Genomic DNA, 22,358 nt, shown 5'->3' with positions numbered 1-22,358 from the left:
TTATAGTATAAAATATATATATATATCTCCATAGTAGGAGAAGGAAAAGAATAGTACTATATGCTATGTGTTTTTAAATTTTTTTGTAAATATTTATGGAGTGCTTGCTGTGTACCAGGTATTGCTCAAAGCAGTTTACTCATATTAAACATATTTAATCCTCCCCAACAACCTATGAGGTAGATATTATTATCATAATCCCTATATTACAGATGAACAGAGAGGTTAAAAGACTTGCCCAAGGTCACACACTAGTGAATAGCACAGCTGGGACTTGAACTCAGGTAGTCTGGCTCCGGAACCCATGCTTTTTTCCACTTAGCTATATGCCTTATGATCCTCTTATCAGAGAGCATGGAATGGAGATTCGGAAAGGTGAAATTACTTGTCCAGAGTCACCCAGCTAATCAGGGAAGGACCTGGTACCCAAGTCCGATATGTGGGTCACAAACCCAGCTCCAGGTTGCCTCCCAGGTCTGACGCTGCTCCTTTGCAGCCAGGTCTGCATCTAGGAGTTAGATGAATCAGCTGCCCTCAGTGGGCAGGCAGGGGCTTTTCCCAGTCCCTGAGTGCCCCCTACTGGCAGTAGGTCGAAGCAGAGTCCGAGACCAAGGTGGGACAGAAAGGATGAACTTGGGGCCTAAGGGGACAGACATAGAGCTGAACCCCTTCTCACCCCCTCCAGTTCTCTGTGGACATTGACTCTGAGCTGGTGGAGGAGCTTCCAGCTGAGATCGAGCTGTGGTTGGTGCTCGTGGCTGTAGGTGCCGGGCTGCTGCTGCTGGGGCTCATCATCCTCCTGCTATGGAAGGTTAGGACCCCAGCCCGCCACCTGGACTCCTGTCTGGGACCTCCTGCCAGCAGACCCTCGGCAACCCTCCCTTTATCCCATTCCTCACTTCCATCTCACCCCCACCCTTCCCCATGCCCTCCCTCCTCTTACCAGCTTCCAGTCTCCTGCCCATCCTCACCTCACCCACTGAGATGCTCCTGCTTATGTTAGTGGGGGGACCTTCAAGCCACAAGGGAACCCAGTAACTCTGGCTTCTGGTCACACCACGCAGCTGGGACTAGGACTTCGACCTCCAGGCTCCCCAGCCCTAAACCCCAGTCCATGAGTGCTGCTGGCAAGGACTCCCAAACTCCCCCTGATGGCCCCTCCCCACCTCCTCCCCTTCGCAGTGCGGCTTCTTCAAGCGAGCCCGCACTCGCGCCCTGTATGAAGCCAAGAGACAGAAGGCGGAGATGAAGAGCCAGCCGTCAGAAACAGAGAGGCTGACCGAAGACTACTGAAGGGGGCGGCCCCTGCCCCCAACCCACCCGGGTAACACGGCCTCCAGGCTCTTTTCCCCAAGCCCCCCAGCTGGCAGGGGCCTCTGACTCTGTTCTATCTGCTCTTCTTCCTTTATGGGCCCTCTCCACATCTCACTCTGTCCCCAGCACCACCAGAAAGAGCAGGCCACTCTCTCTGCTTCCCCTCCACACCAAGGGACAGCTCAGGGTGTCTGCTCTCAGCACCCTCCCCACTGAGCCCCTCAAGGATTAGGAGCCCCAAGAGGGAGCCTAAAACCCTTCCCTTGTCCCCTTTGCTGTCTGGGGATTGGAAAAGGGTTAAGACCAAGACCTTGTAGTTCACAAGGCAAATTCCCAGAGTGCTTCTACACCTTCTTCCCACCTTCAGGGAAGGGGGAGATTAGTAGAGTCCTTCCTCCTGGGAACTAGCACTTTTCCTCCTGGGAGCCCCCTCCAAGGTGACAAACCGACCCTTCCCATATCATGGTCATGGTAGACCACCACCCTTCCAAGCATCCCATTAGCAATCTTGGTGGCTGCCCCTCTGCCTCCATTTGCCCCCCATCTCCTTTTCCTCTCCTCTCCTCTTCCTCTTCCTCTTCCTCTGGGGCTTGGGGTGGGGAACTTGTCCTCCCTGTCTCAGCACAGGAAGATGTCTTGTGTTGGATTAGGGGTCCTGGCTTTGAGGACCTCTAAGTTGGTGGGGAAAGGGCTGGGTACATCTTCCCAGTGGCTCGAGAACCAGTTGCTGATAACTGTCCTCTTTTCCCTCCAACTTCAGTGTGACTTCTTTAAACGGACCCACTATTACCAGATCATGCCTAAGTACCACGCGGTGCGGATCCGGGAGGAGGAGCGCTACCCACCTCCAGGGGAGACCCTGCCCACGAAGAAGCACTGGGTGACCAGCTGGCACACTCGGGACCGATACTACTGACATCCTCCCTGATCCCACCCCCGTGCCCCCAGTGTCCCCTTCTATTTATCATAAGTTATGCCCTGACAGTCCACAGGGGCCACTGCCTTTGGCTGGTGCCAGCAGGCTCAGGCACATACACCTTTTCGAGCGCATACATGTGTCATCTGGCCACAGACTTCTCCGCGCAGGAGTGCTGGGACCGTGGACCTTGCTATGCCAAGCACACCACAGACCTGTGCCCTGGATACATGTGGATACATGTGGGTCCCACTGTGCTTGTGCACCACAGATGGTTTATGGACATGTGTGTCCCAGCCTCTGCTAGAGCCAGGAGGAAAAGGCTCCCAATGTGGTGACACCTTTCTTGTTCACACTGGACCCATCTTGAGCCATAGTCACTGGATGGACTCTGCTCTCGAGATTAAAACTACTGACAGGGAACAGCCCACCAGGCCCTCAAGCTGTAGTTCCTGGCACCCATGCCAGAGAGCGTGAGGTCTGCCTGAGGTTGTCTAAGGGGGTGTTTGTAGGACCCAGCATGCTCAGACACAGAGCAGAATGAACTAAAATGAGGGTCCCCAGGATGACTTTCTTTCATGGATCTCTGTGAAGCCTCTCTCCTCAGCCACAGCATGTACTAGCAGGGAATGCGGCCTAAAGGAACAAAGATAGACATCCTGGCATGCTGTGCGGGGACTGCCCTGGGAGCACAGTGGAATCCTCAACAGAGGAGGGGACCGGCCCTGGGCCAAGGAGATGTTGGAAGGATACATAAGAAATACCACTTCTCACCCATCACTACCATCCCGGCCTCTGAAGGGCCTGGAGAATTCCCACAAGATCACAGAGGGAGCGACACTTGAATGTAGGACAGGGAGGAAGCCCTGTCCCTGTCCCATTGGCCAGACCCCACTCTGCCCCCACTGACCAAGGGTTAGGGGCCAAGAAGTGGAGTTCTTGGCTGTCCTTGGCTTTCATCACCTATCGGCTCTGCCTTCTCCCCCATGGGCTGAGTCCTGAGGCCCATTCTAGAAGTCAAAGCTGGTTCCAAAAACCCTCTCCTGCCCCCTGCCTGTTGGCAGCTCCCCTTACCCCCTTCCACGGTACTGTAGTAGGGGAGCTCCCTCTCCCTCCTTGTGCCTTCTTTGTATATAGGCTTCTCACATCAACTAATAAACAGCTCCCTGTTTGTACACACTGCATCTGCTTCTACCTGCCCCCCCGCCCCCCACCGCCCCTTACTAAACCCATTCGATCTGATGGCTGATATCTAGCTGACCCCTAGATGGACATAGCCTGGTGCAAGGGTCTTAGAGTTTGGGAGGGTGAAGACTGTGGAGAAGATACCTGCCCCTGCTCTCACTCTCAGGGGTGCCCTAGTCTAAGGGCTGGTCATAGACAGGAAACTGGTGTAGAACATAAGGTGAGGGGAAAGACCTGAGTAGACTGGATGGAAACCAAAGTGGCTTCTTGGTAGCTGGTGAGCTGGCCCTGGGGAAGGTGGAGGTGAGAAGTGATGATCTGCAGAGTCTGGAAGGGGCAGGAAGCTTTTGTCCTGGATAACGGTGGAGGGAGGTTGCGTTCAAAGGTAGAGAGCCGAGAGCCCTTGTCTAGTGGCTGCATTCAGATAAGAACCTGCTTTTCTGCCTCAATTTCCCCACTACCACGCATAGGCACCATGATGAGTAGATGATCAGAAGGTGAAGCAGTGACATAAGGCTGGAAGGACCGAAAGGTCATAGTATCCATTCCCTAGCCTCTGGACAGGAGAGTCTGGAGCCTTAGTCTCATGGAAGCTACCCCAGGGGTGCTTAGGTACTGAGCTGACATAGTTCACAGTATTGGATCAAGCCCTCCACTTTCTCTACGCTAAGGTCATCCTCTCCACACAGGCCTAGGGAATGGAGCAAGGCTGCGTTCCTCATGACTTCTTTGTCCTAAATTATGGCACAGGTCCTTCTATTAATTGTTCCCAAGGCTGTGACCTTTGGCAAGACTTCACTGAAGGCTGGATTTTATTGCCCAGAGAAGCCTAGAGGCAAGTCCCTAATTCAGCTCCTCTGGAAGCCCACAGACCCAGGCCCTTCTCCCAGGAGCTGCTCCTGATGTCTACCTGGGTATTTCCCAGCCTGCCTGCCCCACTGCGGCAGCTGCCTGCTCTCCACTCCCTCCACCAGAGCCCACATCGCATAGAGTCCTGGGCCCAGCAACCCCCTCTTCCTATGCTGCAATTTACCCTTTCCCAGGTTGACTGACAGTAGAATGTCCATGTCCTCTAGAAAAACCTCAGCCCCTACCCAGAGCTCTCAGAACCAGTCATCAAAGACCTTAGTTTGCTTTCCAGAATCTGTGTTATTCACTCGGTCATGTGGGTTATCAAATGTGGATTATCAAAGTCCTGCTCAGGTTGAGTAAGCTCGATTAAGCTTGGTCTAGTCCTTTGCAGCCACTTCCTGCTAAGAAAAAGTTGGGATCAACACATCCTTCTGGCCAGCTTTATAGACAGTCCCCAGTCTCCTGTGAGCTGCCGCTTGGATGAGAGCACTGTCTGTCCATATCTCTCTCTCTCTCTCTCTCTCTCTCTCTCTCTCTCTCTCTCTCTCTCTCACACACACACACACACAAACACACACACACACACACACTGGTGAGACTAAGTCATCATTTTCATGACTGGTACAGCTACAGCTTTTATGAAAGAAATAATGGCAGAGATGCAACAATGTCTACTTTCTACGAAAGGAATCTATAACCCAAGCTTATTGAGCTCCTTGGAGCCACAGCACCTCCCAGCTGTTCCAGAAGAGAGTCTTGGCTCTTATATCACTAAAATGACCCATAAGGTGATGCTTCCCTTCTAGGCAGTAGCAGGACTGCACTTCCTGGGCCTTTTTGGTTGTTTCTAGCCAATGAGTTGTGATCAGGAGGGAAGTAGATCACTTTTGGGCTGAGACAGTAAATTACCGGATGATTCTCTCAGTTCTGTTTTCCTTGCCTCTGCTGCTGTGGAAGCCTATGTTGAGATGAAGCTCCTGTCAGTCTAAGTCCCGGAGAGGCCCCCACCAATCTGTGTTGTACATGTAGTAAGAAGTTTGAGGATTTGGGGATTTTGTTACCTCAGCATCACCTAACCTAGTTGACTGATCCACCAAACCATGCCACTGCCAACATCACCCTGCAGCAATCTCTGCAGAAAGAATTGTAATTCAAACACAGAACCTACATTATGGAAGTCCAGCTCTAAGGGTAAGATTATGGGAAATCTCTTTTCTTCTACACCTAGCCTCAGAAGTTATGGCCTTTTCCTTGTTACTTTAATTTTGACAATAATAGTAATAGCTGCCATTTATTGATTATTCACTATGTGCCAGGTACAGGGCTAGGCTTTTTACATATAGTATCCCAGCCTCTTCCAGGCAACTTAAAGGCTGCACTCACCAACATCATCAATTACTTAATTGCTAGCTAGATGGATATCTGGTGGTCCTCCCTGATACCTTTGTGGCATGTCTCCCTGGTGACCCCAACTTCTTTTTTCACCCTGTTTACACTTCTGTGTGTTAGGTGCTGTCCCTGGTGCTGGAGAGAGAGTAGTGAATAAGACAGACATAACCCTATGTTCAAGGAGCTTAAAGTCTAGTGGGGCAGACAGATGAGTCAGCCGATGATTACCATTCTGTGTGGTGAGAGTTAAAATGGTACTAAGATCAGGAGGTCAAGGAACACTTGGAGGAGGCCCATAACTCAACCCAGCAGCGTCAGTGATCTGAAGAACGGGAAGGTAAAGGTGAGAAAAAAGAATGATCCAGGCAGAAGAGACAGCATTTGCAGCAACTTGGAGATTGGAGGCTGGCTCAAAGTAGATGAGAAGTATGGCTGGAAGTTGAGCAGAGGAACATGGAGAGATGAGGCTGAAGAGTTAAGCCAAAGCAGATCACTTGAGAACTCGAAAGGCTCTAGTAAGAAGTGGGGAGCCACTGAAAGACTGTGAGCAAGGCAAGTAACAAGTTCAGATTTGTAGTTGAGAATGATCCCTGGGCCTCCGTTTCCTTATCTATAAAATGGGTATAATTATAGCACAATAGAGTTATCTGAAGAATTAAATAAGAAAATGCATGCAAACAGTGCCTGGCCTGTAGGTTATTATTCATTCAGCTGAGAGTTTCTCCCATTGTGATCCCTTGCATATAGCTCCGTGTTGGCTATAATCACAATCTGTTCTACCTATTTAATTATTTATTTATGAAGTGATCTCCCAAATTGAGAAATAAAACAAGCGAGGGGGAAAGACCATATCTTAATTCTGTCTGTGTTTCCCTGTTCCTGGCACAAAGCCTAGTATATATTAGGCACTTGGCAAGTTCAGGCCAAGGACAGAACAGTGAAGAGCACAAACATCAAAGGGGCGAGTCGGGCGACAGGACATACCACGTCAGACCGCAAGAGGGCGTGCTACATTCCTACCAGAGAGCCGGGGCTGCTGGAGAAGAGTGGGCTTCCCGGCTCCCAGCACAAATCACCTTCCAGGACTTTTTCCAGGAAGCCCAGGGCGGAGAAGATTGCTTTCTCGGATCAAATGAGCTAGAAAATAATAAAATAAACTTATTTTGAAAACTGCACTCGTAGCACTGATTGTAGGGGCTGTCTCCACCACTGCTGGTCGTTAAATCTGGGTTTCGACGTTGGGTGTTTTTAAATTGGAAAAGCCTTTTCCTGAACTACTTGGATGCCTGTGGAAGTGGGTGGTCTGCGCACCTAGATGAGGGATTATGGAGATTTGCATCCTGATCCTGAAGTTTGCGAGCATTCAGTCACTGCCATCCGGACTGGGAACCCCCTGAGGGAGAGCAGGTCGGGATCAAGACAAGTGACACGGGCTCCTCTGGGAGGACAGGGATTCGTTGTAAGCTACCCAGACAATTTCAGGGTAAGCAAGTGAAGGTGATTCGGGAAGGGAGCGAGGAAAGTGGAAAAGGAGGAGGAATAGCAAGTCTCTGGAAGGGAGGGGTTAATCCGCGTTGGGCTCGGAGGGGAACCCAGCCGAGTGTGCGGGGCAGGGAGGGATCTCTTCACCGCCGAGAGAAAACAACTCGCGGCTCTGAGCCAACACGGGTTAAAGGGGCGGGCCCGGGGAAAGCCACGTGCCGAGGCTGGAGGCTATTGGCTGCTGCAGAGTTGTTTGTGAGTGGCCATTGGCGGCGTCGGGGCGCCGCCTCCAGTTGATTGGCCGGGCTTGGAGGACCGCCAGGGCCGCGGAGGGGAGGAGGAGGCCGAACCGCGACGCCTGGCAGGGCTGGGCCGAGCCGAGCGCCAGAGCCACCGGTGCCTGGACCCCGGTCCGAATCCCAACCGCGGTGCCGCCGCCATGCGCTGGGTCCGCGCGCTGCTGAAGAATGCGTCCCTGGCAGGGGCACCCAAGTACATCGAGCACTTCAGCAAGTTCTCTCCGTCCCCGTTGTCCATGAAGCAGTTTCTGGACTTCGGTACGTAGTGGGCAGAGGGCGTCTGGGCGCCGGGACCCGCGGGGGCTGAGTGGAGCGACCGCAGGGGTCCCGTCCAGGAACGATAAGCGCAGAGAAGAGAGGCCCTGAGTGATAGGGAAGGGTTGCTTGAAGGCGTACAGGAAAGAAAGGGTTAACAGGGAGGCAGCGACAGCCGGGCCTGAAAAGGCTATGGGTACCCTGGCTGAAGAGACTCTTGACTGGACTATTAATGGGAAGTGGGGGGTGGGGACCCTAAGAAGGAGGGATCCTAGGTGTCTTCTTGGGCTTTGTGAGGGGCCTTGGAGAGCATTCAGGCATAAAGGGTCCTGATGATAAGACTGGGAGACAGAGAGGAAATGGGGGTGGGGGTGAGGATGCTGGTGAGAGTAACAAGGCAGCGTTTGGAGGTACGGTCATATGGAAGGAGACCTGGGCTGGGCATCCAGGGGTCATTTGTGGAAGGGGCTCTTTCAGAAGATGCCCAAAGGAGAGAGACCCTGACCAGGATAATTCCACCCAATGAAGGAGCTGGCCCCCAGCTGGCCCAGTGGGCAAGGACACTTGAAGATCAAATCCCCTTGGGTCTGGGTGCCTGTCCCCAGCTAGGCAGGAGCCCAGGGCACCATGAGGTGGAGTCAGGCAACTTGTACCCACCCTTGGCAGCCCCTGGGTTCCTAGGCCAGGATCACCTTCCACAGCGTTCTGCGGAGAGCTCTGGAGCAAGAGCAAGGCTGTGCCAATGTGGTGACTGAAACAGACATTGTGTGGGACTTGTCTGTCCACGTGGTATTTCCATGGTGCCAGTTGGGGGTGGGGGTGCCCAGGTCTCTTAAGAGTTGACCTGCCTGGCTCAGGTTACATCTGCGTCACTGGTGGGAGGGGGCAGAGAGGGGGCAGCCAGGACAAGGAGCACCTGTTCCCCTGGACTTCACCGCCTGCACCCTGCCTTGTTTGAGCTTCCCCCCGTGTGGGGAAGCCACCTATGCCCGCTCCCAACCTGGAGCAACTGTCCAGTCCAGACTGGACCCCAATTACAGAAATGTCACAGCTGGGAGGGGCTCACGGTAGAGTGTGGTCCACTTACAGTACTGTGGGGGAAACTGGGACTTTAAGAAAGACGGTGACACCTCCTGGGTGACAGAGTTGGAAGGAGAAGCTGGACTAGAACCTAGGTCTCCTGACTGTAGCTTGTGGCCTCATTTAATCCTCCACCCCCTCTTTCTGAAGCCAGGCCAAGGACCAAGGTATTTGGGTTACCATCCATTGGCCCTGACTGCCTCACAGTTGGGTGGGTATTAATGCAGGGGTAGCTCTATGGTGGTCATCAAGACCAACCTGGGTGAAGATGAGCCAGAGATGGCACGGGGAGTCTTCAGCCACAGTGGTCTAGGCAGAGCTCCCTTCAGCCAGGGCCCAATCCTGGGAAAGGATGGTTTCCCCAGGCTGTTCTGCCCACCTAGATCAGCTCCCCCAAAGTGAGTGTCTGATAGGAGAGAAAGAGAGAAGAAGTGAGGTAATTTAGGCCAGAGGCAACTCCAAGTGGGCCCCGGATTGGCCCTGCACCCTGTGATTGAAGGAGAGCAGGTTCAGATGGGGATGAGGAGAGGATGCAACCCCCCAAAGGGTTAGGCAGCGTGGTGGGGAGGGTGGAGCACTGCAGGGCATTAGGGGAACTGCTTACTCTGTGCCCCCAGTTACTTCTCCTCTGAACCCTCAGGAAGTGGAGGATTTAATCAACTTGACCCCTGAGATGTCCTCTGGTTCCAATGGTTTGCAGCTCTATGGGCTCATGTCTCCCTCTTTCCTACCAGGGTCCAGCAATGCCTGTGAGAAAACCTCATTCACCTTCCTCAGGCAGGAGCTGCCTGTGCGCCTGGCCAACATCATGAAAGAAATCAACCTGCTTCCTGACAGGGTGCTGAGCACACCCTCGGTGCAGCTGGTACAGAGTTGGTGAGACCCCCGGCTAGATCCCCACACCTCCACCCCATCGCCAGATGCCCTGGGCTCAGAGATGGAGTCTCCAGGCGGGAACAGGCACAGAGGGCAGGCACAGGGAGGGTGAGGAGTTGCCCAAGGTCAAGCAGAATGCTAGGCCAGAACAGGGACAAGGTCAAACCCTTAGCCTTGTATCTGTGGGACAGCCCTATGCCTACCACACTCCTTTCTCTGGAAATCCTAGATCCACCTAGAAAATCATTTTCACAGCCAAAACCCCAAATCAGGCTGATGTCAGCATTTGCCCCTCTGCCCTGGTCATGAAAACCCAGCACTTGTGGGGCAATATATACTTGGGGTAACTTTGTGGGAAACAAACAGAAAGAAGCAAATCTTCAAATCATATAATATGAACTACAAGTCAGACTGTTTGGATGTTGGAAAACACTCATAAACACAGGACCTACCCCCAAAGAGCTTTGGAGGGCAAAGACCAAAAGCTTATTGCACAGAGCAGCAGTAGCGAGGGAAATCCTCAGTAAAACTCACTCACGAACTCTGTCCAGGGTTCAGTAATTGGATGACATTAGCTCACACCAGTCACATGAAGAATAAACAAGTTTGCTCTGTAACTGGGCGTGTAAGTAGCTAATCGTGGTTGGTCCTTAGTGGCACCTGTGCAGAAATCTTTTGCTAGTTCTGGCTGTCGGGGGTGTGGTCTGCCTGTGGTTTCCTTTTGGGTTCAGGAGCACCAGACTGACTTTCAGTTCAATGTCATGCCAGGGGAACCCTTGATCTCAGGGGAAGGATAAAAGAGGGCAAACTAAATGCTACGTAGACAGTGGTAGGAGCAGTGAGCTGCTGAAGAGTTAGTTTTATTTAAATTAAGAATAAAAAATTACTTAAAAGTAACATGGATTAGGGTCTTTTTTCCTCATTGCAGAAGTGTAATGTGTTCACTTTGATGCCTAGACCTAGAAAATTTGAAAAACAGAAAATTAGGTAGAAAAGAATGCCAACCACTACCCTCCACCCCATAACCAAACACTGTTAAGGCTTTGTAAGGTTTTGTTAGTGCCCTTCTAGCATTTTTTTCTATGCATGGACCTGCGTATGCATGACTTGTTCTTATTAAATGAGATTTGGGAAGGAAAGTGTTTTGTACAAGGCTAGGCACATAGTGAGTGTACAGTGAATGTTAGTGGAGTCAGAAAGTTGTGGGGAAGTTGAAATGGACGCATGAAATGGTAATGTGTTACTGGGCCTTACATGGTACCTAGGTGAGCCTAGACCTAGAAAGAAGGGAAGGCCAAAGCACCTACTTACGTAAAGATATGGAGGCAGGAAACCACTGACTAGGGCATCCGAGTGCTGTTAGTGAAAGCTAAAGGTGAGATGGGGGGACAGAGATGACTTTCGTGTAACCCAACCAGGTCACCCCTTGCTAATCCCTAGTCCAAGACTTCTGAGCTCACTGGCATTTCCCGCTATGGGGCGGTTTGGAAGTCATGGGGATGAGACAGAAGGTGCCATCTGTTCTTTTTACCCCTCCTCCAGCTCTGTCTGGCTGATTGACTTGGCTGCCTCTCCAGCTGGTCCTCGACTCCAGGACATGGCTTCTCAGGCCCTTCCCTGGACACTGTGTTCCTGGGAGAGCCAGGGGATTGTGAGGAGGGTGGGGAGGGTGGGGAAGGTGGGGCAGGGAGCTGCTGAACTGCCCGTGATGCCCCTGGGCCCCCTTGGAGTCTCTTCCTGAAAATGAGTAACACTTATCGAGGCTTGGCCTGACTTATTCTTCTCTCAGTAATGTCAACCAACAGCAGAAGACGTTAGGCAAGAGAGAACACTTCCCAATGGATGATCAACTTAGAGGAGAGCAGGCGGAAGGCTTGCTGAAGTGTCCGACACACTGAAGAGACAGCCTGCTGAGATTATTTCCGGAATGGGCATTGGCTGCAGCAAGAGGGACTGAGGTCTGAGGGAAGGAAGGACTTCCTGACAGGGCCAAGGTGGCTGCCTTGAGAGAGTGCAGACCTACTTCTGCAGGAGAACCTCCTGCGGGTTTGGATGGTGGAGGCAGTGGAAGTGGGCAGAGTATGGGAGAGGAGGGAGACAGCCTACCAGGGAGCCTGGCAAGAGGGCCAGTAGTCTCAGAGTCTGATGAATAAGGAACAAAACCTCCTCTTTAGAAAGCGGAGAAGCCCTGTGCAAATGATAGTAGCAGCAGTGGTGGTGGCAATCATTCATGTGTGGTGACGGCTAATGGAGTTTGCACTCAGCCCGGGAGAGGCACTCGGCAGGGATCACTGTAAGCGAGTGGAGAATTCCTGATTCCAAATAAACCTGATTATTTCAACTAGATAGACTTGATGTCGTGGAACCCTGTTTTGGAAGTGACTGGAACGTGGTGGAAGGCCTTTGGTGTGGCATCAGCATGCTTGACTTTGGCAGACACTTACTCCTTGTCAAACCATGGGGCCTCTCTGAGCCTTGGCTTCCTTATCTGGAAAATGGAGATCCAAGCTGTTTCTAAGGGTCCAATGCCACTGCTAGATGTGAAAGTGTGGGGAGCATTATAAACACAAGCGATGTCCCGGACTTCTAGGCTGCAGCACCTCCAGGCCAAAGATGATGTGATTATGGCAGAGGTTCCCTTAGACAGTGTGGTAATGATAATGATGATGATGACAAAAGCAAACATATCTGGAGGGCCTGCTATGCATCAGGAACTGTTCTGAATGTGTCCACATATTAACTATTTAACCTTCGCAACAACCTTAGGAAGTGGGCCTTGCTATTATCCCCATTTTATAGACGAGGAAACATATTTGGAGAGACTGAGAATCTTGTCTGAGATCACTCAGGTAGTCAGTGGTAGAGCTGGGATGCCAACCCAGGCTGTGTGATTTGGAAGCTGCATTCTTGAAGGGAAAGGCAGGGTGCTGTGTTCTGGGGCAGTGACCTGGAGTCAGAGATTTCACATCGCAAGTCAGTGGGAAAGTCGGATTCACATTATAGAATCTTTTTTGACAGCTAGTGTTGCTGGAGCACAGAAGGGGCAACCTTGATTCCTTTCAGGAGAGGAAGACAGCCTGAGGGAGATGTGGAGTTGGTAGAGATGTGCTTCCCAAAAATGGAGGGTGAAGGGAGAGTTGCAGAGTAGAATCCAACGACAGCCACTCCTGTCACTAATAGAGTCTTTGCAGGGGTTGCAGGGAGTGGGGTGGGAGGCCATATGGAGCACCTTCACAGGAACCTCCCTGGCATGTTAGCAAGGTGTGTGGACCCCAGACTCTGCCTATGGAGGACTCCACCACCATCACCATGCAGGCTCCTGGCACCCAGACCTGCTCTGCCAGGCATGGTGCTGGGGCTTTAGCCAAATCCTCCCATTGACTCTCTCAGCCACTGTTCATATAATCAGAGTAGAGACTACTGACCTGCATCATCTCCTCTGAGTGGCAACTGCTCTGAATCCCATTTTATAGACAGGGACCTGAACTGTTCAGTGGACTCTTTTGGGCACAGCCAGCAATGGGACCCAAGCTAGCCTGGCTCAGTGCCCACACTTGCCACCCCTCTGCTTCCAAATGCGAGACATGTCTGTCACCTCTCCCTTCCTCATACAGCCATCATCCTGTTCACTCTTCTTGTGCCTAGCAGCTGTGGACACTGGTGCATGGTGCATGCCCACAGGCACACAGACTTACACACACTCCCTCACTCACTTAGCGCTCCTTCCTGCTCCCACACAAGCCTGTGTTCCCCGCCCCAGCACTGCTTACTCATTCCAACATTGCTCCTATACACACACACACTCTCTCCCTTACCTCCCCAACACACACACGCACATGCTTCTTCCCTCTCCTCTCCCAAATTTCACCTCTCCTGTCTCCCAAATCCAGGGCACTGGACTGGCTACAAAGAACCAGAAGAAAGGGTTGGGACTTCCACATTACCTTGAAGGGGTAGGAGGCTCCAGATCTCATCAAGCGAATCTTGCGTGGCTTTATTTACTGCTGAGGTTGGCAGGCCCAAGCCTTCCCTAGGCACTATGTTGGGCCCCCACTCTACCTGCTGAGGGCAAGTGAATCTAGAAGTGATGCATCAGTCCTTGCACCACTGCCTGCAGGCCTCCCATGTCAAAGCCCAGTTCTTTCTCCGACCCTCAGAGGGGTATGCAGCCCAGGAGCCAGCATGGCTCCAGCCCCAGTGTCTCTCCCTTTAGGACGAAGATCTGGCCCAAGGGTGAGATTTGGTGTGCTAGGCCCCTGGGGGGCTTCAGGCCAGGGCTGGGGTCCCCTGGGGGAAATCCTTCTCATCTTCTGCTCTTCCTTCCAAGAGAACACCCAGGACCGCTCCCCTGCAGGAATGGCCCTGTGAGGGAGGCAGGCAAGGATTCTAAATACTGCTTCACAGTTTTGGAGATCGAGGCCTGAGGCTGGCAGCTCTCCCCATACCTGGGCTGGCAGGCACTGCCCATTGCCAATCCATCCTGGTGCCCTTTGCTGTACTTCACTGGCCATGTGACTAGTCCCCGTTTCTGCCCTCTATGGTTCATTAGGCAGCTATGGAGTGCTGATGCTAGCAGCTAAAGCACTCACCCTATTCCTGGGCACTGGGACTCCGACTCCCCTCACTCCTGGCCAAGCACCACTAAGCTGGTCAGGACCTCCTGGCTCCAACCACCTCCCTCTCTGCCTGCCCCCTGGGTCTTGGGAAGGGTTCCAGGTTCTCCATTTTCCAGCTGGTCAACAACCCTTCCTATCTCTACCTGTCCCCAGCATTGCGCACTTGCAGGTCCTCTCCCCCAGTTCCTTCCCCCTCCAAGAATCATGTGAGCATGAAGCTTTATCTTGGGCATGATAAGGGAACAAGGGATTGGAATCACATGGGCCTGCAAGAGAGAATCTCTGCGCTGCAGGTTAACTTCCTCATCCGTAAAATGAGGCTAGCACCCACCTCACAGAGTAATGATGGAGGTTAAAGAAAGGGAGCAGGCGGGCATGGAGCAGAGCCCTGGCACAAGGCCTATGCCCAATAAATTCTGGCTGCCACCACCATCGACATCAGAGCATCACCATTAAGACCAGTGTAGATGGTGAGCAGTTGGCCATGTGGTGTAGAGTTGGCATCAGACAGACCTGGGTTTGAATTTCAGCATGGCGGCTTACTGTGTGTGGCCTGGGGCATATCATTTGCCCTCCTCGAGCTGGTTTCCTTGTCTGCAAAAAGGGGGAAATATTGTAGGTCCTGAAAAACCTTGTTTTATTCAATGTCATTTCATTATAATGCTGATGAGATGCTATAAGAACTTCATTCTTATTTATATCAATCAGCCCATGGTAAAATTGGTTGTGTCATAGTCGTTTTTTCTTAAAATTACAGTACCTATGACAGTGTTAAGTGAGGACTTACTGTACTGCATGCTTATAAAGGCTGCAGAGAGATGAGAGACCCTGTGAGACTCTGAGCACAGGTGGGCACTAACGGCCACTGTGTAAGTATTGGCTGTTGTTATTCTCCAGGAAGATGAGGTAAGGCTTCAGGCCTGCCGCTCTGATTGTCTGCTGGGGCTGCAGGGATGGTGAGGAGGTGCTGAGGGCGGGAAGCTGATCTTTTCTGTTCACTGGGCTCTTCCATCAGTGACTATACTGCCTCCTCTTGGATGCTGTACTGAGCCCTGGGTGGGGCGAGCAGGCAGGGCACACCAGGGCACACCAGGGCTGGAAAAGCTCTATTCTTGCCATTGGTGGCTGTCCGGAGCATGACAGATTAAAACATGGTGTGATTCAGAGCCTATATTCAGTACAACTTGGAGGAGGGTATCATGTGCTGCCTGGGGAGTCAGAGGATGCACTCAGCTGTTGACAATGTTTGAACCACTATTCATAACAAGAGCAAACATTTAGAGAGTGCTCGCTATGTGCTAAGTACTGTGCTAATTATCACATTTAATCCTCACCAAAAAGCAGTGATAGCAGTAGATATAAAACCCTCCTTTTTCCTGATGAGGAAAGTCAGGCCCAAAGAGGTTCCATGACTTACCTAGGACTACACAGCTCAAGGTGGAAAAGCCAGGACTGGGACCCAGCAGAGCTAGCTCCAGAGCTAGCTCTCTCACCCTCTTCTCTCCTCTCTTAAGCAAGAGAGGAAAGGGCCTTTTCTAGAGAGACTGTTAGGCCCCAACGCCCCCTGCCGCCCCCCACGCCACCTCCCACTCAGGGTTCTCAGTAGGCCCTCCTTCCTGCTGGCTGGAAGTGTTACTGTCAGCTCTCCTGCCTTCCCCAGGAGAACAAGCTGTGAGCTGGGCATGTTGGCAGGGAAACAGTGGGTATTTTGGCTCAGGGGGCCAGGGGACAGTGGCTCCAAGTTGGTACCAGCTGCCGCCACAGGTAGGCCTGACTCCCTTGCAAAAGCTAGCCCCCTGCTGTCCCTGAGTTCAGGGTTTCCCAACTCTCCCTTTGGTTACCCAGCTCTTTTCTAGGTCCTGGGGAAACTAGCCTCCCGCCCAGGCCTATAGATGGAGGGGCAGCAAAGAGCTGCTCATTCCTGCTGGGCCCTTCAGAGTAGAGTGAGCTCTTGGGCTTATCAAAGCTGAGTCTGCTCACCCCACCCTGGGTCCTGCCCATCCACCATTTAATCCATTCCCTAGGTGGATTGCACAGCTCCTGCTGCCTGGGCCATACCCATCCAGCCCTGGTTGGGGGTGTGAGGCTGTCATCACTCTGTGGGAGCCCTGGGCTGGCCACTCTGCCAGCTGTGCCCATGGCATGCAACAGATACTAGGATCTGTTTCCATGACAGGACTCAGGGAGGTAGAGTGACTTCTCTTAGTCAAGTCTCCCCTGTCCCATCTGGGTCTCAGTCTCCTCGTCCTTGAAACCTCATCGGTGGTGTGGTCTCCAAGGCCCTTCTAAGACTCCTATTCTAAGATTCCAAAGCAAAGATGCTCTAAGGGGGACCAACACATTAGAGGTTGTCTTGCATAATTCCCTGTGTTGTCAGAAGCTCATACAGATGACATGAAGTGAGAATTTGTGATGTAGCTTGTCAGCCAGCACAGCTCTGTGTGGTGCCCACAGGAGGGGCAGAACCAGAGTGAGGGCAGCTGAGTCAGGTGGGAAGGGGGCCTGGGCTAGAGCTGAGGTGATGTCCCCCCGCCCCAACCCCTTGTGCACAGGTATGTCCAGAGTCTCCTGGACATCATGGAGTTCCTGGACAAGGACCCTGAGGACCGTCAGACCCTGAGCCAGTAAGTGCGGGCCCTGGTTGGAGGAGGGAGAACAGGTATAGGTCAGTGACATCTGTGGTCACAGACCCAAGGGCAGAAGTGCTAGCAGGATGGAAGAAATGACCCCTGCCCTCAGGGATATCCAGTCTGAGTGGGGAGACAGCCCCTGCCCTCAATGTGCCCTGAGTCTGATAAGGAATCCATGCCCTGCCCCTATGGAGCATCCAGGCTGTCAAGGGGAGTCAGGGTGGGCTTTGCTGTGTGTCCATCTTTGGGTTGGGAAGGGTCAAGTGGGTGAAGACACTGTACAGAGGTCAGAAGTGGAGGAAAAAATCTGAAGGTATCCCCGGAGTTGGGCCTGGGTGGGGCCCAACATCAGCTGTACCCTGCAGGTTCACTGAGGCCCTGGTCACCATCCGGAACCGCCATAATGATGTGGTGCCCACCATGGCACAGGGCGTGCTCGAGTACAAAGATGCTTATGGCGATGACCCCGTGTCCAACCAGAACATCCAGTACTTCCTGGACCGATTCTATCTCAGCCGCATCTCTATCCGCATGCTCATCAACCAGCACAGTGAGCCGGGCAGGCGGTCAATGTCGACATGAAATTCATTGTTTTAACTGTTTACAGAATGCAAAATTATGTCACCTCTTTAAAAAGTGTCCAATGTGGTATTCACAACTCTCACTGGAGTGGTCCGGGTTAGAGGAGAGAGGGCAGGAGGATGGGGAAGGGGCAGCAGAAATAGAGGTGGAGAGGGGAGAACCCTGGGGAAGAGGCAGAGCAGGGCAGGCTCTGCGGCCCCGCCAGCAGCACCCTCCTTCCTGCTGCAGCCCTGATCTTTGATGGTAGCACCAACCCAGCCCACCCCAAACACATTGGCAGCATTGACCCCAACTGCAGCGTCTCTGAGGTGGTGAAAGGTAAGCTGTCCCCGCTCTGTGAGCCTGGTCTACCAAGGAGCCCAGTGACCCCCTCCAAGCTTACCTGGCCAGAGGGTGACCCATTCCCCAGTGGGTGGGGGCCATGTCCTCATGGGTTTAATGTCGGTGATGCCCAGTGTCATTGCCAAGAAGACTTCCCGCTGGGTGGGCCACCCCATTCCTCTGTTCTCCCAGATGCCTATGACATGGCCAAGCTCCTGTGTGACAAGTATTACATGGCCTCACCTGACCTGGAGATCCAGGAGATCAGTGGTGAGTGAGCAAGGCTCTGTGTGTGTGTGTGTGTGTGTGTGTGTGTGTGTGTGTGTGTCTGTCTGTCTGTCTGTCTGTCTGTCTCTCTAAAGGCTGGGGACATGGGAGAGCAAGGTGAGTTGGGGAGTCAGGAAATTAACTATTATCTGGATAAGGGAAAAACAGGGCTGTTATTGTATTATTATTAATATTATTTATTTGATAAATATTTATTAAGCAGTAAAAACAATAAGCAAGGTCCTTGACTGAATTTTATTCATCTTTATACTGCCCAGAACAGAGTCTAAGATTTTTTTATTCATTGATCCATTATATATTTATTGAGCTCCTGCTACTTACAAAAGCTCTGTGCCAGACACCAGGAAAAGACATTTAGTCCCTAATACCAAGAAGCTCTCCAGGCTAGAGTGATTCTTAGGAAGCAGGGTGCTGGTTTCAGAATCACCTGGGCAGCAACCCTCCCATCTCCCTCTAGGTGCAAAAGCTCTCCAGGGGATTCTGGTATCCAGGTGGGTGCTGGTAGGCTGGATATTGGATAGATCGATGCTATTTGAATGGGTGAATGATGACTAGTTGGATCCATAACCAGTGGATGAATGGAAGGATGGATCTGTACTCTGTGAATAAATAGATAGATGGGAAGGATAGATGTTTGAACAGATGCATATATTGAAGGACAATTGGATGGCTGAATGGACACCGAATGGGTAGATAGAGGAATTAATGGATGTTGGATGGATGGATGGATGGATGGATGGACGGACGGACAGACATTGTCTAATAGAGGGATACTATATGGATAGATAGGTGACTGAATGGACACTAAATGAATGGATAGATGGATGGATGCATGCTTGGTGAATGGACGAGCAGATTGATGGACACTGGACAGAAGTTGAGTGCTGGGTGCTAGATGCTGAGTAAATGAATGCTGAATGGTGACCTCTTGATAATTTCCTTATCGTTGGTCTTGACTTTCCCGGCAGCATCCAACTCTAAACAGCCAATTCACATGGTTTATGTCCCCTCCCACCTCTACCACATACTTTTTGAACTCTTCAAGGTAAGGAGGCTGGGGGATGGTCCTTTGTAGGGGGTGGGGTGGTCAGGGCTAGGCTTCTCTCACTCATCTCTTACCTCTTTCCCTCCACAGAATGCCATGCGAGCAACCGTGGAAAGCCATGAATCCAGCCTCATTCTCCCACCTATCAAGATCATGGTGGCCTTGGGCAAGGAAGATCTGTCCATCAAAGTATGTGACCCTTGACTTTGGGAGCCAGAGGGAAATGGGGTGGGGATTTCCCTCCTGCCAGGAGATGGGTTCAGGAAGACCCTGGGGATGAGGAAGACCAGGAGAGGGTCAAGGGTGTCAAGGGGTGGGGGTGGGTGAAAAACAGGTCTGGAGAGCCTCTGACATGTCCCATCTCCCCCAGATGAGTGACCAAGGTGGGGGTGTCCCGTTGAGGAAGATCGAGCGACTCTTCAGCTACATGTACTCCACAGCACCCACCCCCCAGCTTGGCACTGGGGGGACTCCATTGGTGAGACAGCTTTATTCCAGCTCCTTTCCTGCCTTCTAAAAGATTCCCATCTGTCTCTTCATCTCTGGTTATCAAATTGTCACTCTGTCTCTCGCTTCCTTATCTCCCATGGTCTCTCCATTCTCGTGTGGCTGCGTGTGATGTCAGTCACCTCTCTGGAGGCTGGACCTCCCTGCTCCTCCCATCTCTCTCCGGCCTGCACCTCCCTATCTGGAGGTGTCTGTCCACCACTTTCCCACAGTTCTCCCTCTCTCCTCTATCTCCCCACAAAGTTACTACTTGTCTTTTGGTGTTGTTCAACTCATCAGCACCTCTCTATCCATTCCCGGCAGAGCAGGCAGCACTGAGTTTGGGAAACTAAGATTTAGAGGAGTCCTATGACCTGCCCAGACCCCTTGGCTCTCAGGGCCCAGCTTCTCTCCCTTCCCTGCTAACTCTCTCTGCCCCGACGGTGCCTCCTCAGCCTCCCTCCTTCCCTTAGGCTGATCGTCTTCATCCCACAGCCCCCATTTTGCCTCAGAGCCTTCTCTTTCTCATACCCCTTCCCACCTCAGTTCTGGGAGTACTCCTGCCTGATCCCGGCCCAGCACTGCTCACTCAGCACATCTGCTGCTGCGGCACCAGCCTCCTCAATACATTTCCTTCCTGTCCACTTGCAGGCCGGCTTCGGGTACGGTCTCCCCATTTCCCGCCTCTATGCCAAGTACTTCCAGGGGGACCTGCATCTCTTCTCCATGGAAGGCTTTGGGACCGACGCTGTCATTTATCTCAAGGTGAGGGCCTCTGCCTGCAGTGCCCTGCCGGGGAGTTTGCTGACAGGTCAGGCAGGTCGGCTTGTTAGGTTTCTTTTCCATCCCTCCAATCCTTTCCCGATCCCAGACTGAAAATCAGAACAAAGATACAGTTCCCTGACCCCCAGATGCTCCCCACTTGGCAGGCAATTTGAGGAAGTGCATGGTCCATGACGAAGACCTCTGTTCTGGGGCCCCTTGACTTGTTATACTAGAAGGAAGGGGGGATCATAGAGAATTTGCCATTTAGCTTGGGGGAAATGGAGGCCCAGAGTTGCTGACCTTGTTCAAGGTCACAGAGCCCAGTCTCCTTGCTCTCCTTCCATGGCCTTTTGAGTGAGCAGGCTCCTTGAGTAGGTGGGAGCAAGACACAGAAGGAGCGGCCCTTTTGAGAGTCTTTCTGGGCTGGGGTTGGTTGTTTCAGTGTCCGGCACCTGGCTAGACTGACATGTGGGCCATAGTCAGTGACCCCCAGAGTGCACCCTGGGGCCAGGGTGGTCTGCTGAGGAGGAGGCAAGACGCAGGGCAGTGGGAGAGGCTGAGCCTTATACTCTCCAGGCCTTGTCCACGGACTCGGTGGAGCGCCTGCCCGTCTACAACAAGTCAGCCTGGCGCCACTACCAGACCATCCAGGAGGCTGGCGACTGGTGCGTGCCCAGTACGGAGCCCAAGAACACGTCCACGTACCGTGTCAGCTAGGGGCCACCCAAGAGGACGGACTGCTGTCTCTGGGGCCGGCCACCACGGTGACCCTCCTCATCACCGCCCCCAGGTGGGAGGAGGCTCTCCCTGATGACCAGCTTGTGTCTGTGGAAACCACTGCGGTGACTAGTCTGTGGTGGCCCCTAAGTGCCAATCTCTGTCTCCACGGCGACCCTTAGGTGGTCTCCCCAGTGTCCAATCTCTGTGGGCGATCTCTGAGGATTGGGGGATGTCTCTACCGTGCTGAAGTGCCCCAAAGATACATTTCCGTGGCAGTCCTCTCTGAGACCAGAGCTGCCACTTTTCTGCCAGGGGTCCTGGGTCCCCCTCACTGCCCTCCACAGCCTGGCCTTCCAAGTGGACACTCTTGCTTGCCTTATTCCCTTAGCCCACACAGGCACCCCAGCCCTGGTCTTGTGTCAGTGTTAGAATGTGACCAGGTGTCCCCCAGATCTGGGTGGTGGGTAGGGAAAGGGGTTGCACATTTGGATCCCTGGTCTGGGACCTGGTCTTGCAGCCCCTCCCTCCACTCTGAGCTTCAGGTCAAGGTTGGGAGGGAAGGAGTTCTTACCCGGAGCTCACCCCTAAAGCTCACTCTTAAAGCAGAGTTACCAGGGAGGACCCTGAGGTCAGCACCCAGTTAGGCTGCTCGAAGCCCTGCAGGTGGCCCCAGCAGTGTTTCGGCCACCTCCCAAGCCCTTCCCCGCATGTCCTAATGTGCATACACCCACCCACCTGCCTTACACCTACACCGCCTGCCTGAGCTCCAGACCCCAGTTCCCATTGTGCACGGACACACGCGTGCTCGGGGTGGCTTTCTCCCTAGAATGCTCTGTGTATATAGCTAGTTTTATAGCCCTGAATGCCCCCACCCTTCCCCTTAGCACACAGGGGGTTAAAGTCGTGTGCTCCTCCCAGTGGCTGTGATGGTGACAGTGACATCTACAGTAAAGAGGAGATCCAATGAGAATTCAGCCTGGCTGCTTTCCTGTGGGGAGGGAGATCCACACTGCACAAACAAACGTAGGCAGATTGCAGTCCCTGTGACTAGCATATGACGTGTTCGGGACACTCAGCCCAGCTCAGTGCATGCGTCTGTGTACCATGAGCACAACAGCAGGCATAGCCATCCATTCAGAACACCTGACGGCGTGGCACCCAGTGATAGACATGTCCCTCCACCACCCTCAGGGCACAACACAGCCCCTGACCCAGGCCAATCTCCCACTGTGACAGATAGAAAGGTCACTGGCACAT

At 52.7% G+C, this 22,358-nt stretch overlaps 2 protein-coding genes across 5 annotated transcripts in view; both read left to right on the top strand.

Moving 5' to 3' along the window:
* ITGA3 (integrin subunit alpha 3) overlaps positions 1-3,412 on the top strand; it is a 28,905-nt gene extending 25,493 nt beyond the window's left edge. For 2 of the 4 annotated variants that reach the window (XM_023533568.1, XM_023533569.1), the window contains 2 exons: positions 686-811; positions 2,075-3,405. In XM_023533568.1, coding sequence (XP_023389336.1) covers positions 686-811; positions 2,075-2,230 — 282 coding nt within the window. In that variant the 3' untranslated portion in view covers positions 2,231-3,405. Of the gene's footprint in view, positions 1-685; positions 812-1,182; positions 1,325-2,074 lie in introns of all 4 variants that reach the window. The other 2 variants (XM_011365080.2, XM_011365083.2) reach the window with 2 other exon arrangements.
* Positions 3,413-7,409: 3,997 nt separating this feature from the next.
* PDK2 (pyruvate dehydrogenase kinase 2) lies at positions 7,410-22,071 on the top strand. Its single transcript, XM_011365079.2, has 11 exons — positions 7,410-7,695; positions 9,507-9,648; positions 16,817-16,888; positions 17,260-17,444; positions 17,705-17,794; positions 17,990-18,067; positions 19,054-19,130; positions 19,221-19,319; positions 19,501-19,608; positions 20,268-20,381; positions 20,958-22,071. The coding sequence occupies exons 1-11, from the start codon at positions 7,578-7,580 to the stop codon at positions 21,096-21,098; spliced, it is 1,224 nt and encodes a 407-aa protein (XP_011363381.1). The 5' UTR covers positions 7,410-7,577; the 3' UTR covers positions 21,099-22,071.
* Positions 22,072-22,358: the final 287 nt, after the last annotated feature.

This window comes from Pteropus vampyrus, unplaced genomic scaffold (assembly GCF_000151845.1).
Source record: "Pteropus vampyrus isolate Shadow unplaced genomic scaffold, Pvam_2.0 Scaffold104, whole genome shotgun sequence".
Lineage (NCBI taxonomy): Eukaryota > Metazoa > Chordata > Mammalia > Chiroptera > Pteropodidae > Pteropus > Pteropus vampyrus.
Note: the sequence above shows the minus strand (reverse complement) of the source record. Positions and strands in the feature narration are given on the sequence as shown.